Below are 13261 nucleotides of genomic sequence, written 5' to 3' on the forward strand. Positions count from 1 at the left end.
ACACACTTCTGCTGCAGTCCAGCTTGCTCTGTGCAAGCAGTAGTGCTGCTGCTGCATGCAGAGGCTCTAACCAAGAAGAGCCAGCTTGTCAGCATCTTGATCAAACAGCCTCCAGACTGATTTTTGGTTTTGTTCATAGGGAGATGTTTGACCCATTGACTTGAGTATTGTGTGTAGTTTCAGTCACCACAAGATACTAAACTATTAGAGAGGGTCCAAAGGAGGTCAACAAAGATGGTGAAGGGCTTTGAGGGGAAGATGGATGAGGAGGGGTTGAGGTCACTTGGTCTGTTCAGCCTGGAAAAGAGAAGACTGAGTGGAGATCTCATTGCAGTTACAACCTCCTTGTGAGGGGAAAAGGAAGGGTAGGCACTGAATTGTTCTCTGACCAGTGACAGAACCCAAGGGAACAGCCTGAAGTGGTGTCAGGGGAGGTTTAGGTTGGATATTAGCAAAAGGTCCTTCACCCAGATAGTGGCTGGGCACTGGAACAGGATCCCCTGGGGAGTGGTCACAGCGCAAGCCTGACAGAAATCCAGAGGCACTTGGACAATGCTCTCAGGCACATGGTGTGACTCCAGGGAATGTCATGTCCTGTGCAGGGCCAGGAGTTGGATTCAATGATTCTTGTGAGTCCCTTCCAACTCAGCATATTCTGTGATTCTGTAATTTTACTGACTGTCTTTATTTACTGACTGTCTTTTAGGTGAAGAAGCTGAAATTCTCATTAAAAAGGCTTTACCTGGCTGGCAGCTGAGTAAGACTCTGCACCTCCAAACAGAGAATCAGAGAGTACTCTTTAAAACCTGGCCATCAGGCCTCTAAGTAGTATCACATAGGCCAGTTAGATGCTGGATTGAGTGAGTAAATGGAGTGCCAGATGTAACTGGGAATGAAGAAGGGGCATATGATATTTCACATGATCAAAAGCATCCTGGAGATGAAAATATGCCTTTGGTTCAAGCATTTCACTTGCCTGAAAAGCAAAATGCATGCCAAAAATGAACAAGAAAGCATGCCTTTAAATCAATGAGAGTCTCAGCTTCTGTGTAAAATCTCATCATCACTGAAACAGACAAGAAAATAGAAATCTAAAGGCAGCTGGTATGATTAGATTGTGGTTTATTCCCTTCTCCCACCTGAAGATAATGCAGAGATGTGAAAGGTTTCAGATCCTGTTCCTGCTAAGTCACCTGGCTGACAATTATTGATTTGCAGGGTTAGTTGGCTGGTTGATTTGCATGAGTGTGTATATGACTACTTACAGAGTCTACTTACTATTCTGATGACAAAAGGACTCAAGAATGACCTCTTTCCCCTCAGGGAAAGGCAAGGAGGAAAGAAAGGGATGTCTGGTTTGGTGTTTGTTTTGGTTTTTTTTTTGGTGCTGTTCTTTGCATTGCAAAAGCATTTGTGTTCTTGATTTATATCAACAAAAACAGTTTTCTAGACTAGTGTGAAATTTGTACATAAGCCTAAGTCAAGCAATTGTGCCTTCCAAGGGAGCTGCATTGCACAGAGAGTTAACTGAATTATTTGGAGGTTCCTATAACTTATAACCAAGCAATGTCAAAGATTTCCACAATTTTAAGATCAGTGACACCATGATGAAACAGTACACATCAAAAAAACCTGACATCTGCTGAAAGAATTTATTATGAAAAATAAGAAAATTAAAAATTCCTTGGGGCTCAAGAGCTGCAACACTTTAAAAATGGAAAGCTAAAGTATAATGAGTATCATATCTACTTGGTCAGCTCAAAAGCATTCCCTGCAAAACAATTCTCAAAAAGCCTCCACATCAGGCTGCAGGACACCAAGAAAGTCACAGTCTTCAGTTCTCTTTCAGGTCACAAAAGACAAATTGCACAAATAACAGAACCATCTGCCTTCCTTGTGCACTCTCAAGGTATTGTTGGATCACCTTGATCCCTGTCCACATGAAATACTGTCACCAGTACCACTGGGCATGCTAGCTGGGAACCAATTATTTGTAACAGAAATCATAGCTGCGTAACCAGTAGTGAGACTGAACTAACACGCAGATCAGAGCTTGATGTTGGCAAATAATAAAAACCCCCAATGAGATAAGGACTCCCAATAAGGGTGCAAATATATTCATTTTGTAGTGTATATGTAAGATCCATGTTTTTACACTGCTGATATAGTGCTCACTGTAAAGAAGGACAAAAACCACTTTGACTTCCTCCAGTCACCCAGAGTCACAGCCAAAGTAGATTTGGGACCACTGGGGAGAAGAACAGAAATGTGGCCCTGAGCCAAGTCCTGCCTCTGCCTGAACTGCAGCTGGGGAAGTGATTGTTGTTTCACTTCTAAGGGAAATTAAATACATGTGGTTATGGTTTAAAACTGCACTTTCTTCAGGCAGGACTTTTGAAAGGCATCAGTTGTCTCTAGAGTGTCTTGTAATAACCTTCATTTATACATCAGTGTGAGATTAAAGACATCAGCCCCTTTGCCCTGTTAGCAGCATCACTGAAACAGGAGAACAAGTCCTCTTTGAAATGCAGTTTATTCTACAAACATTTAGAGTAAAATCTCAGCTAATTTCCATAACTGCATATAATACCAGAAGGAAAAAGTGCTACTATGGTCATTTGAAGGTTACTCACAGCTGTTTTCTAAACTATTCACTTGCTAGGAAAGGATTAAATGGGAGATGAAATGTTTCCTTTAGTTTATACTCATGTTATCCTCTTTGGGCATTTTGTTTCCACACATCCACATTCATCTATGTACACATATGTGAACCGGACTGTTTTATGGTCTGAGCAAACCAGTTCCACCTTCACTTTGTGACTTCTTTTTTCATGGCAGCAAGTGCATTTGTGTTCCATTTCACTGGCCTCCAAAGAATACCTATAGAAATGAGATTTTTTCATATCAGTCTGCTGCCTGTGGTCTTCCCAAACTCATCCATATTTGCTGCTCCAAATGCACATATTACTAAGAGCAAAATTTCCTGTCTATTTTTCTGCTTGTTCATAACAGCCTTTCCTCAGGATGCTATTGGCCATGCAGAGCCAGATCCTTTGACACCAGTGGGGAAAATCCCAGTAACTTCAGTGGATTTTGGATTTGGCATATTCTAGAAAGACAGAAAGGAGCAATTCATGCAGAGAACAAAAGGCAGGAAAGCCTCCTAGAGCTGTTCAAAAACCATACAAGCACATATTTAAGAGCATGTTTAATAAATTTAGCTGACCTCTTTCCCAAGGGATCTATTTTCCTGACTAAGATAAGGCACTCTATGACCCTGAAGCCATTGCTTGTGACTGCTCTTCTGCACACCCAGTTTCCCAACTGAGTCCTCTCAAACAGCAGGAAGGGGACAAACAGCAGCAGCCCACTGATGACAAGAACCCAGGAAGACAAGCCACAGAGGAGGACAGAGAAAGGCTTCCTACTTACACAGAGTAGGTACTGCACATCCCTTCACAAAAGGGCACTGGGACAGGAGCAGCTGACTTGCAGTTGCCATGGATGATGTACTGCTCCTTCACATTGCGTTTGCATTTGTGTGGCAGGTCAATACCTGGGCAGAAGAACACTTCTGTTAGGCTTCTTCAGACTGGGGAACAAATGTTTTGAAAGGTATCTGCCAGTAAACCAAGGACAATTCATCCTAGTAAAATTTCTCACAGTTCAAATGCACAACCAAAACCACAAACGAAAGTGCAAAGAGGCATTAATTCAGCAAAATGATTCCACACGGGTCAATGTACTTTTCCATTTGTGAACTAGCTTTAGCATCTAAAGATACTGTTGAATCAAGACCTAAAGGAGACATGAAGGGTTTAGGTTTTTCTAATATGGCTATAAATTACGTTTGTGGCTCTATAACAACCTAGGATTTCTGAGTGGATGCTACAGAAAAAAAACCCAAAACTTTGTTTCAATGCAATTTGCAGATGCAAGAACTCAGAGAATAGTTTCTACAAGTTTTCTTGCCAGGAATATAGTTCAAGCTAACAGTATTTCAGTTATTTAAAAACACAGAAAAGGAGATAAAAAATTGTAGTCCTCCCATTGGAAGAATAAGGCAGATTTTTAGTCTTGGCTGTGAGGTGCAGAACAGTTCTGCTGCTGTAAAACTGTCTTTCAGTCTGTGGAATGTGCAGGTTCTCAGTCCATGCAGAAACAGGGCTACAAGCAGGCAAGGACCAAACAGTATTGGAATAGAGAAGCAGCGATGTAATGCACTCACATGTCTTACAACAGCCATCTGAAGACACCTCAACTGTCCCCTGTATTGAAAGTAAGCAGAACAGTCAGTTGAGATGCATGTAGTGCTAAGCAGACAGCAGCAATGATGAGAGTTCAGTTACAGTCCCTCATCTCTAGTCCATACAAATTCCTCATCAGACCTACTTGTGTACCAATTACATATAAAGCTGCTTAAAAAACCCAAACCAAAACAAATCATCCAGCAAGGAAGGGAGAGAATTTTCTTAGAACTATATATCCTCTCACAAGCCAGGTAAGATGCCCTGTCATACATGCCTGATCTTACTTAGGTCCTACTGAAGCCAGCATAAAAACCCCAGCCCCAGAGATTGACAGCTGTCCCTGGAATTGAACAGCCTGGCCTGGGCAGAGCCTACCCCGGAATTAATTCAAGTACATGGCTGTCCTAGTCCCTGCTTTGATCTGCTCTGAAGTCCCAAAATGCTACTGAAAGTTACTGCAGGCCACCAATAGCTGAAAGCCTGGGTATGAATATTACTCCTTGATCATTCATGTTCCACTGCCTCACTTAATGGGACACCACATATCAAAAGACACTTTGTTCATCAGTCCCCCAAGGATCCATGGTGAGTTACCACTTGTTCAATTGCATTTTATAACACTGATGTTTCCCAAGTGATGAAAAATCCTTCCTTGCTATTGCTCCAATACCCTTCTCTTTCAAGTTCTAATGCTTATCCTACAACAATGTAAATGGTGCGGGCTTGTTTGCAAATATTTTTAGCTTATTTCCATGTGACACAGGGCTGGAAAAGCACATTTCCTTCAAACAAGGAAAGATCAAAAAATACTCATTCAAAACAGCAAATATAACTCCCAGGACAGGAGTAGGGCTCATTACAGAAGTCTTTTTCTGGCTGTAAAATACTTACTGGCACACAGTTTGCTTCTTCAAACGGTAGGCAGACCTTTATTGTACTAGTCAAGGAAAACTGGCCTGCTGATTCAGTGCACGTGTACTGAGTACAGTTGTCATATGGATCTTTATAACTCTTTCCAACCTGATAGAAACAGGAAAAAAGTTAAATTTAAAGAACAAAGCCAAAACCAACCAACCAACAACAACAAAAAAAAAAAACCCAAACAAAAAACCAAGTCAATGGAGTATAGCGATAAAATTAGAAAACTGAAACAGTCATAAAGTCAATGAACTGGCAGAGATGGGGTTGCTCATATCACTCTGAAAGGGCTGAGATGTCTGCAACTCAGATCTACTAATTATGTACCAAGCTCACCCACTACCAGTCTATGCAAAATCACTTCTGTGGCCTCCCACAATGAAAGAATGAAAGAATGCCAGAATGAGCATAAAGGTATGAACAGAAATGCCAGAAGGTAGGTGTGCTAATGTTTGTGGGCTAAAATATACACAAAAGAAAAATAATTCTTTCAAAGGATTTCAACAGTTTTCTTTTTTAATAGATGGAAGAAAATGAAAAGGAATGAAAGAGAAAAAAATGTCTTTGCAATAGAGATTAATAGATAACTGCAAAGCCTCATCATGCAGAGATAAAAACTATATATTGGAACAGAAAAATCTAGCTTGTAAGATAAATTATCAAGGAATAAAAGGATGAAATAGAAAATATGTAGAACACAAGAGCTGTCAGAGGAACAATTGCATGTAAGACAAGACACTGGTTGAAACAGCATCATTAACCATACACAGGAGTAGCAGGCTGTAATAAAACCAAAAAACGCTAGAATCATGGAATCATAGTACCATTAAGCGTGGAAAAGACCAAGCTATAGTATCATTGAGGGTGGGATCATTAAGCCCATCCTTTAAAGGCTTAGTTCCTGCCTTCACAATGCTACATTCACAAGACATGATGCATTAGTTGTGTGTGTTACCAAGTCACAGAACATACAGCAGCTGTGTCACTTGATTTCTGCCTCAGCAAATTCAGAACCAGTGGCAGCACAGCTATATCAGCTTGCTCACACTATATCCCTGTATCTTCAGGGCAAGATAATGAAACTGCTTCAGATGGGAGCAGTGTGATGTGAAGCCAACACATGTATCTCTGCAAGAGCAGTATTACACCATGTCACCATCCCTTCTAAATTCTTTCTCTCTATTTCATGTCAAGAGAAGTGGAGGTAACATGATTTCCATTCCTGCCAGGGAATATAACTGTCAACATGGTAGTGCCTATGAGATGCGCACAGCAGGGAACAGCTGTATAAACATCTACATTCACTTTGGAAACACAGACATTTTTACATCTCCTTGAGGTCCTCCCAGCCTTGAAATGCATTACACTGGTTGAAAAAATGCTGAGGTCTTTTTGATAGTTCAGCCTTCTGTGCAGAGCAAGGGAGTGCTTACCTCAATGGTCACATTGCCAAATGGAAAATTTGCCACACATGCCACTTGCTGGCACTGGCTGCAGCACTGACCCTTCTCTTCCACATAGCGAAAACCCTGTGGGAATAAAGTTTCCATTTATCCATGTTAATCTGCGTCTTGTTGCTGAAACATCTTTGGATGAAAGCTACACTGAAGATGGCAGAGAAAATGAGCCAGCCTTCTGGTTTCAGTTTTGTTGTCTTTTGAAATGTGTTGGAACCACATTAAGCCTGACAATCAAAGCTGGTAATTTTTCTGCTTACTGAATAATGACTTCTGGCTACTGCAGTTGCCATGAAGACCCTGTCATTGACTACTCTTCTCTTCAGACTAACACACAAAAGAGGTCAAATAAATTAATTTAGCACATGATTACTTGCACAATCTGCCACCACTGCTTGGTCTGATATCATTATCTACAAGAACTATTGCTGTCAGACATGTGAAGATTTTCTTCCCTCTGTTTAAGGTATACATTGGTCTTCTGATGGCTGTGGGTGTGGCTGGCTTAAGGAAAAAGTGTAATGAAAGGTTTTGTCGGTTTTTAACATGGGTGGTGCATCTGTCCTTATCTGGGCATGAATGGAAAAGCAACCACCCTACTTATATTCAGGAACAGATTGAACAACTTGAGTGCTAATTCTCACAAGTACTGAGAAGTAATTGAGTATTCCCCATCCACAAGTGAAAGTGTCTGGAAACATATAAACCACTGTGCATTTTCCTTAAAATCTTCATTTATGAGCTGACATTGGACAACATGAACAGAATGACACAAACATCTTTCAGCAGTCAGACTTTAACAGGTTTGCAATCATTTCCCCTCAGAGCACTTTTCCAAGGGTGACCTCTTAAATTTGCTGGAGCAAAAATAACAGCACCCGAAAAAGGACTTTACAAAACAATCAATAGAAGAGTCTATCCTGCTGTGTTGCATAGATAAAGCAGTAACACTGTCCCTGCTTCAGCTCAACAGCTATTGTGGTCAGTGCTGACCTGCTGACAGGTGGTTTGGCATTGCACTGGAAGGCACTGGATGTGGTTGGTCTGTGTCACAGGATCCTGCTCATCCGTGCACACACAGTTCTCACAAGAGCTTTTAGGCACCATTGCCCCTGGCTGGAAATATAGGGGAGAGAGAAAACCATGACAAGAATTCAGAGGGTTCTGGAATAAATATTCCCCCTGGCCTATCAAAAAAACCCCTAATGCTTATGAGGTTTATTTTTGAAAGAATTTCCTGAAATGAATACACATCCAAATCTCTAAAACTTCACCATTGGTATCACAAAATGAACACAAGGCTGACATTCCCAAGTGTTTCAATGATGTTAAATGAGTTTTTATAAATTCCAAGCATCTATTTTTGGTCAGTTTGACCAAGCAGTAATCTTACAACATTCAGTGAGATTTAAAATTTGTGTTCAATCACAATTCTGACCCATTGACTCTAAACCATAGGCAAGATCTCTTTCAGTAACCAACTTACTGGTCTCAAGCATTACCTATTGAATAACCTATCTCAGAATCACAGATTACTTGGTGTTGGGAGGGAAACTACTGGCAGGGAAGAATTACAAGCCATTCTAATCCTGCTTTTTGTATGAGTCTTGAAAACAAGAGCTTCAGATAATTCTGACTCAGGTAACATTAACTCATAGGAAGAAGTTTTTGGAAGAAGGCCTACCTTAAATTCAACTCCTTCAGAAACACATACATGTTTTGGAACTGTAAGAAAAAAAAAAAAAAGAAAAGGTTGTGCTAGGAATGATGCAGTTTCTGTACTCATCTCCAAATTGTGAGTGATTTAGAGAAGTCAAAGAGTAGAGCTGAACTTAATAACCCACACAAGACAGGGAAAAAAGCAACTAGTACATGGTGCTATTTGGTATTCAGAAGGCCACATGTAGCATCTGCTTAGAAGTTGTGCATCAAGTGGGGATAATTCTAACCCTGGTATTTTCCATAGGATAAAATCTATTTGCCTTGTGGTTTTTTTACCTATACATGAAATTACTTGACCTTTTCTTTATTGTTAACCACTGTGCTGGTAACAAAGCTAACGGGCTTATGTGTGTAAATCTGTGGCAGCAGAGCTTCTGGATGGGTTCAGTTTAACCATCATTCAGTACATGGTCAATAGCTTACACTCCCTGAACACTGAATACAGAGAACCTGGATCAGTTATTTTAACTCAAAAAAGAAAAAAAGAAAAAAAAAATAGCCCAATTGTAAAGGCTGAGAGGGAAGGGAAGAGGCTTCTGCCATGATGTTAACTCATTTAGAAAAATCAAATACTTCAAAGAATAAAACATCTTAAGGAAACAAGGTACTTACTACAGGAGAAGATTGGGCAACAACCATCCTCAGACATAGCAACCACTGGCTGGAAACCTAAGTCACATCCTGTTTTGTTGATAATGCAGGTTTTTATATCACATTCTGCAATAGACAGCAGAGACAAAGTAAGCCAGAGCCTCCCATCCAGCAGTGTTACTTACGGACAGAGCTTGAAAAAAACCATCCTATTACCATTGCCAGGATTCTCTGTTCTGTGTCTTAGTATAGGTACTGGGAACAACCAGGTTTAGGAGCAGGCTACTCCTGTGCTGTGGTGTGCATTTGGGACTGGGAGGGTGCAAATGCAAAGCTGAGGGCAAATATATGTCAGGAACCTCCACAGGAGGCCTTAGGGAAGCCTGGAAGATGAACACATCCTCTCTTACTGGATGAATCTCTGTGGAAGGATCACCCTCTCATCTCAGAAGGACAAGAGCCAAAGGATCCTGTGGAGTGCCTGCTCATCCCAATGATCCACAGGAGATTTTCCAGTGTAAATATCTGTCAGGTCATGGCACTAATTTAGAGTACAAGGTGGACCAGAGGAGTTCCTTTCTGCCAGCAAGAGCTCCTGGCATACAGATGGAAGAAATGACCTCTCCAGTGTGCTTATTTGAATCTGCTACCTGTAGGGCACCACATCTCACTTTAGGATTACTGATGAAGGCAAATGTTGACATTTTATGGCAAGTGCAGGATCTACTCACCACAGACTGTCTCTGTGCAGCAAGGGTCTTCCAGACGTGGTTTTATTTTGCGTACAAAGCCTTCTTTTGTGCAGTTGATAGGTGGAGATTTAGCACACGGGCGGGGGAAGCAAGAGATGTTCAAGGTCACTTCATCACAAGTACAGTATTGGCAGCCATGTTCCCAAGCCTCTCTAGGCTATAAAAACAAGAGGAATAGCAGTTCAGAGAGCAAAACCTGGAAGCATTATATCAATGAATGCCTGCTGCAAGCCAGTGTAGGTAGGACTGAGTTGACCTAATTTATTGTGTAGGGAAATTGCAATTCAAATCCCAGAGGGAGAAGAAGGGAAGAGTAAGAAAAAATACCATTATTTGGCACCTTCCTTCGCAGGTTCATGTGTTTCCAGGAGGAAAGCCTGATAGTTCTACCAGGAAACTGATTCCCACAAACTGCTCTTTCTGTTTCTGTACCTCAAGTGATTAAACAAGTCCTGGAGTTAATAAAATCTGATTTTCTCCCCGATGTCATTGCAGTTCACTGGTTTTTAAGCTTAGAATTAAAAGAAACAACTTATGCAGTCATTTTTGCAGAAGGTCACAGAACACAGATAAACTATAAAGACAGTATTTTCCTTTCTCTTACCTGTTTCACTGACCCATCTTGTGCAGTGCAACCTATAAAATGAATTAGATGTTACTTTAAAGGTAACTCCATCAGGGAAAACAACAGAAGCAGAAAAACAGGAACAGAAGGAAGGTATTGAAATCTGAGAAACAGCCTCCAAGAGAAAGAGAAATTCAGAGTGCAAAGTCACAGGTTGTAAACACAAAAACATCTTCAACATGCTATTCTTTGTTCATTTGAAAGTTGCATCTTTGGCATGTGAGAGCAGGCAGAAACTCTCAATCTGGAATGCTTCCAGCTTCACCAGAAAGGGTCAGTAACAAGGTCTCCTCCGTTTCCTCTGCACCCAAAACAATCCCCTTAATGTGCACTTCTAGTCAGGCTCTTACCCCCACTTCCCATAGCACCATTTATACCATTTCTTACCACAAACAGACACACAAATGCTATCATGATCATTCAGCAGAATTTTCCCATCAGGACAGTAGCATCCTTCAACGAACACTGATGTGCTATTTTGGGAAGGAAGGGTGTCCATAACAACTCCTCTGCACAATGAGAATATAAATGAGAATGAACGAGAGGCAAAAATGTAGCCCGGGGCAATCAAGACACCTAAATCCCAAGGGAATGTAAACTTCAAATTTCCCTGGTAATCTTCACATTATGGACTTGAAACACGCCTTACAGGAAATAACCCACCTGCTGAAGCAAGTGTTTCTTTTTGCTTCCCCGCATGGCTTGTACACCTGATCCCGAGGACAGCTGGCCTCTGTGGAACATTGCAATACACAAGTTAAGAAGCCCAGACCCAGGTGTATCCTCCGATGCCGGGACACGAAGGGACAAAGCGCCCGGCTACCGCAGCAGCCTCCCGGCTCCGCACAGCCCGGCAAGGGGGCCCTGCAGCTCCAGCGAGAGGGGCCGATGGGGACAGCAAGGTGCAAGCGACGGGGCCAGCAGTGCAAAGCACGCAGAGAGAAGCGGCGCGTTGCCATCTAGCGCCCAAGCTGCATAGAACTCCTCGCCTGAGCTACGCAGGAGACACCTTGTTTTGCACCGGGTCTAGGCTGGAACAACCTCTTTGGTTTGTTCCTGCTTTTTCTCAGGTCCAGAGCAGCAGGGGAGGGCAGAGCAGGCCAGACTTGCTTCACCCCAGGGGGTGTTTTCCACCTTAACTCAGTGCCCGTTCCCAGGCTCACCGCACTGCCCGCTCGCCAGCCTCCTCCAGTCCACGCAGACCCCGTGGAGCCCGCACAGCGCCGCGTAGGTCTGCATGCTCTGGCACTCGGTGCTGGGGTGCTCCTCCGAGCACCCGCTCGCCACACACGCCTCGTAGTAGGGCTGGGGGGGCACCACGCCGTGGCACTCCGTCAAGGTCCTTCACAAAGCAAGGAGAAAAACCTTGGGCTACTTCCAAGGAAGAATTCAACTCAGAGCCAAACCATCCCCCCTGCTCCAGGCAAAGCCACAAGGTACAACTACAAATTGTTCTCACAGGCAATACACCCCCACTGCTTAATAAAGAATGAGCTTTGCCTGCCATTCTTCACAATGCTTTGAAAGGAAACAATATTATGTTGGACTGCTACCTGCAAAGGCTCCTGCACGGCTCATAGCTATAAGTCTATATGCTGACATTTTTATGCTAGCATGTTTGAAAATCCTGCTTTAAACCACAAAATTATTTAAAAAACAGATACATATATTTGCTTACTATATTCTGACTGTGTTTCGTATCATTCAGAGCTTTCAGATACTGAATTACAGCTAGTTCCCACTTGCCCTCTCCAGAACTGACAGACGGAGTGCCAAGCAGCAGACACAATTAAGAGAGGACTGATTCTGCTGATGAAGCTGAAAAATGTCTGCCAAACTCAAGAACACACACATCAGTTCACTGCTCAGTTTCACAAGGTATGCAAGACTTTGAATTGTCTTCATATCCTAGAATCAGTTCACCCAAGCCATTTAGTGAAGAACGAAATTACCCTGTGGACTCTTTTCTGATACTTTCGGGAGTTGTCTTACCAGATGATTTTACACAGGTTAGAAGGCACACAATGCTGATGATACTCAATCTTCGATGGCTGTGAGACACCAGGGTTACAGTATCTGTTGGTAGGATATGGGACTTTCCAATCTAATGCCATCTCTTTGAAGGACTTGACAACCTCACCATTCCTCTTCATAGCATCATCAGACTTCTGGTTGGTGCAGGTACCTGGTGGCAATATAAAAATGACAGTTCAAGGACAGTTGATGCTGATGAAGCTGCTTTTAGAGAAAATCTGGGAGGAAGTTCTCCTCCTTGTGTGAAGGGAGCAACGTGTGGAATCCTGGATAAATTCACACAAACTGTTTCTAGGAAGTGAAGGCTCGAAGAAAAAGTTTGCCAGCTGCTCATGTAGCTACTACACAGAATTGATGTGTTGGTTGATACATTTCTTCTGGTGGCCAGAGTAACTGAGATGGCACAGGATTCTCCACATTTCCTACATTCCTACATGAAGTAGATCTGATGAAGAGGAAGGGCCTAGAAAAATTCTATCGCCATCCCCCAACAGACTGTGAACAGAATGAATGATATGAGTTAAAACTACATTTCCTGACAGTGTCTTTCCATTAAATAAATTTATTAATGTTTGTGAGAAATAGTGAAGTTGCAAGCATTTAGAGATTTTACAAGAGAATGAGAGATAGAAGGATGAAAATTCAGAGCAATACTTTTTGTCAGCTGATGAGGACACTCACCACAGAGTCCCATGGTATTGTTATAAAACTTGCTGAAAGGGAGTTTTATGTAAAATGCAAGTCGACTATAGGAGATGTAAACCTCTAATTCAGGTATTTCAATTATGGCATAAAGGCCAGAACTGGTTATTCTGATACCATTCTTAAAAATGTCTGGAACAACTTTCTTGTCATCAAACAAAATCTAAAAAGAAAAGAAATGAAAGGTTATTATGGACGCTCCTTCATTGA

At 42.0% G+C, this 13261-nt stretch overlaps 1 protein-coding gene across 8 annotated transcripts in view; it reads right to left on the bottom strand.

Moving 5' to 3' along the window:
- Positions 1-1645: 1645 nt before the first annotated feature.
- LOC119702198 (mucin-5B) overlaps positions 1646-13261 on the bottom strand; it is a 43968-nt gene continuing 32352 nt past the window's right edge. For 6 of the 8 annotated variants that reach the window (XM_038139821.1, XM_038139819.1, XM_038139822.1 and 3 more), the window contains 15 exons: positions 13031-13214; positions 12308-12500; positions 11479-11657; positions 10979-11048; positions 10703-10824; positions 10295-10326; positions 9670-9847; positions 8960-9064; positions 8310-8350; positions 7619-7741; positions 6602-6697; positions 5142-5270; positions 4229-4268; positions 3433-3556; positions 1646-2880 (listed from right to left, as the gene is read on the bottom strand). In XM_038139821.1, coding sequence (XP_037995749.1) covers positions 2706-2880; positions 3433-3556; positions 4229-4268; positions 5142-5270; positions 6602-6697; positions 7619-7741; positions 8310-8350; positions 8960-9064; positions 9670-9847; positions 10295-10326; positions 10703-10824; positions 10979-11048; positions 11479-11657; positions 12308-12500; positions 13031-13214 — 1791 coding nt within the window. In that variant the 3' untranslated portion in view covers positions 1646-2705. Of the gene's footprint in view, positions 2881-3432; positions 3557-4228; positions 4269-5141; positions 5271-6601; positions 6698-7618; positions 7742-8309; positions 8351-8959; positions 9065-9669; positions 9848-10294; positions 10327-10702; positions 10825-10978; positions 11049-11478; positions 11658-12307; positions 12501-13030; positions 13215-13261 lie in introns of those variants that run through there. The other 2 variants (XM_038139823.1, XM_038139824.1) reach the window with 2 other exon arrangements.

Source organism: Motacilla alba, chromosome 5, assembly GCF_015832195.1.
Source record: "Motacilla alba alba isolate MOTALB_02 chromosome 5, Motacilla_alba_V1.0_pri, whole genome shotgun sequence".
NCBI lineage: Eukaryota > Metazoa > Chordata > Aves > Passeriformes > Motacillidae > Motacilla > Motacilla alba.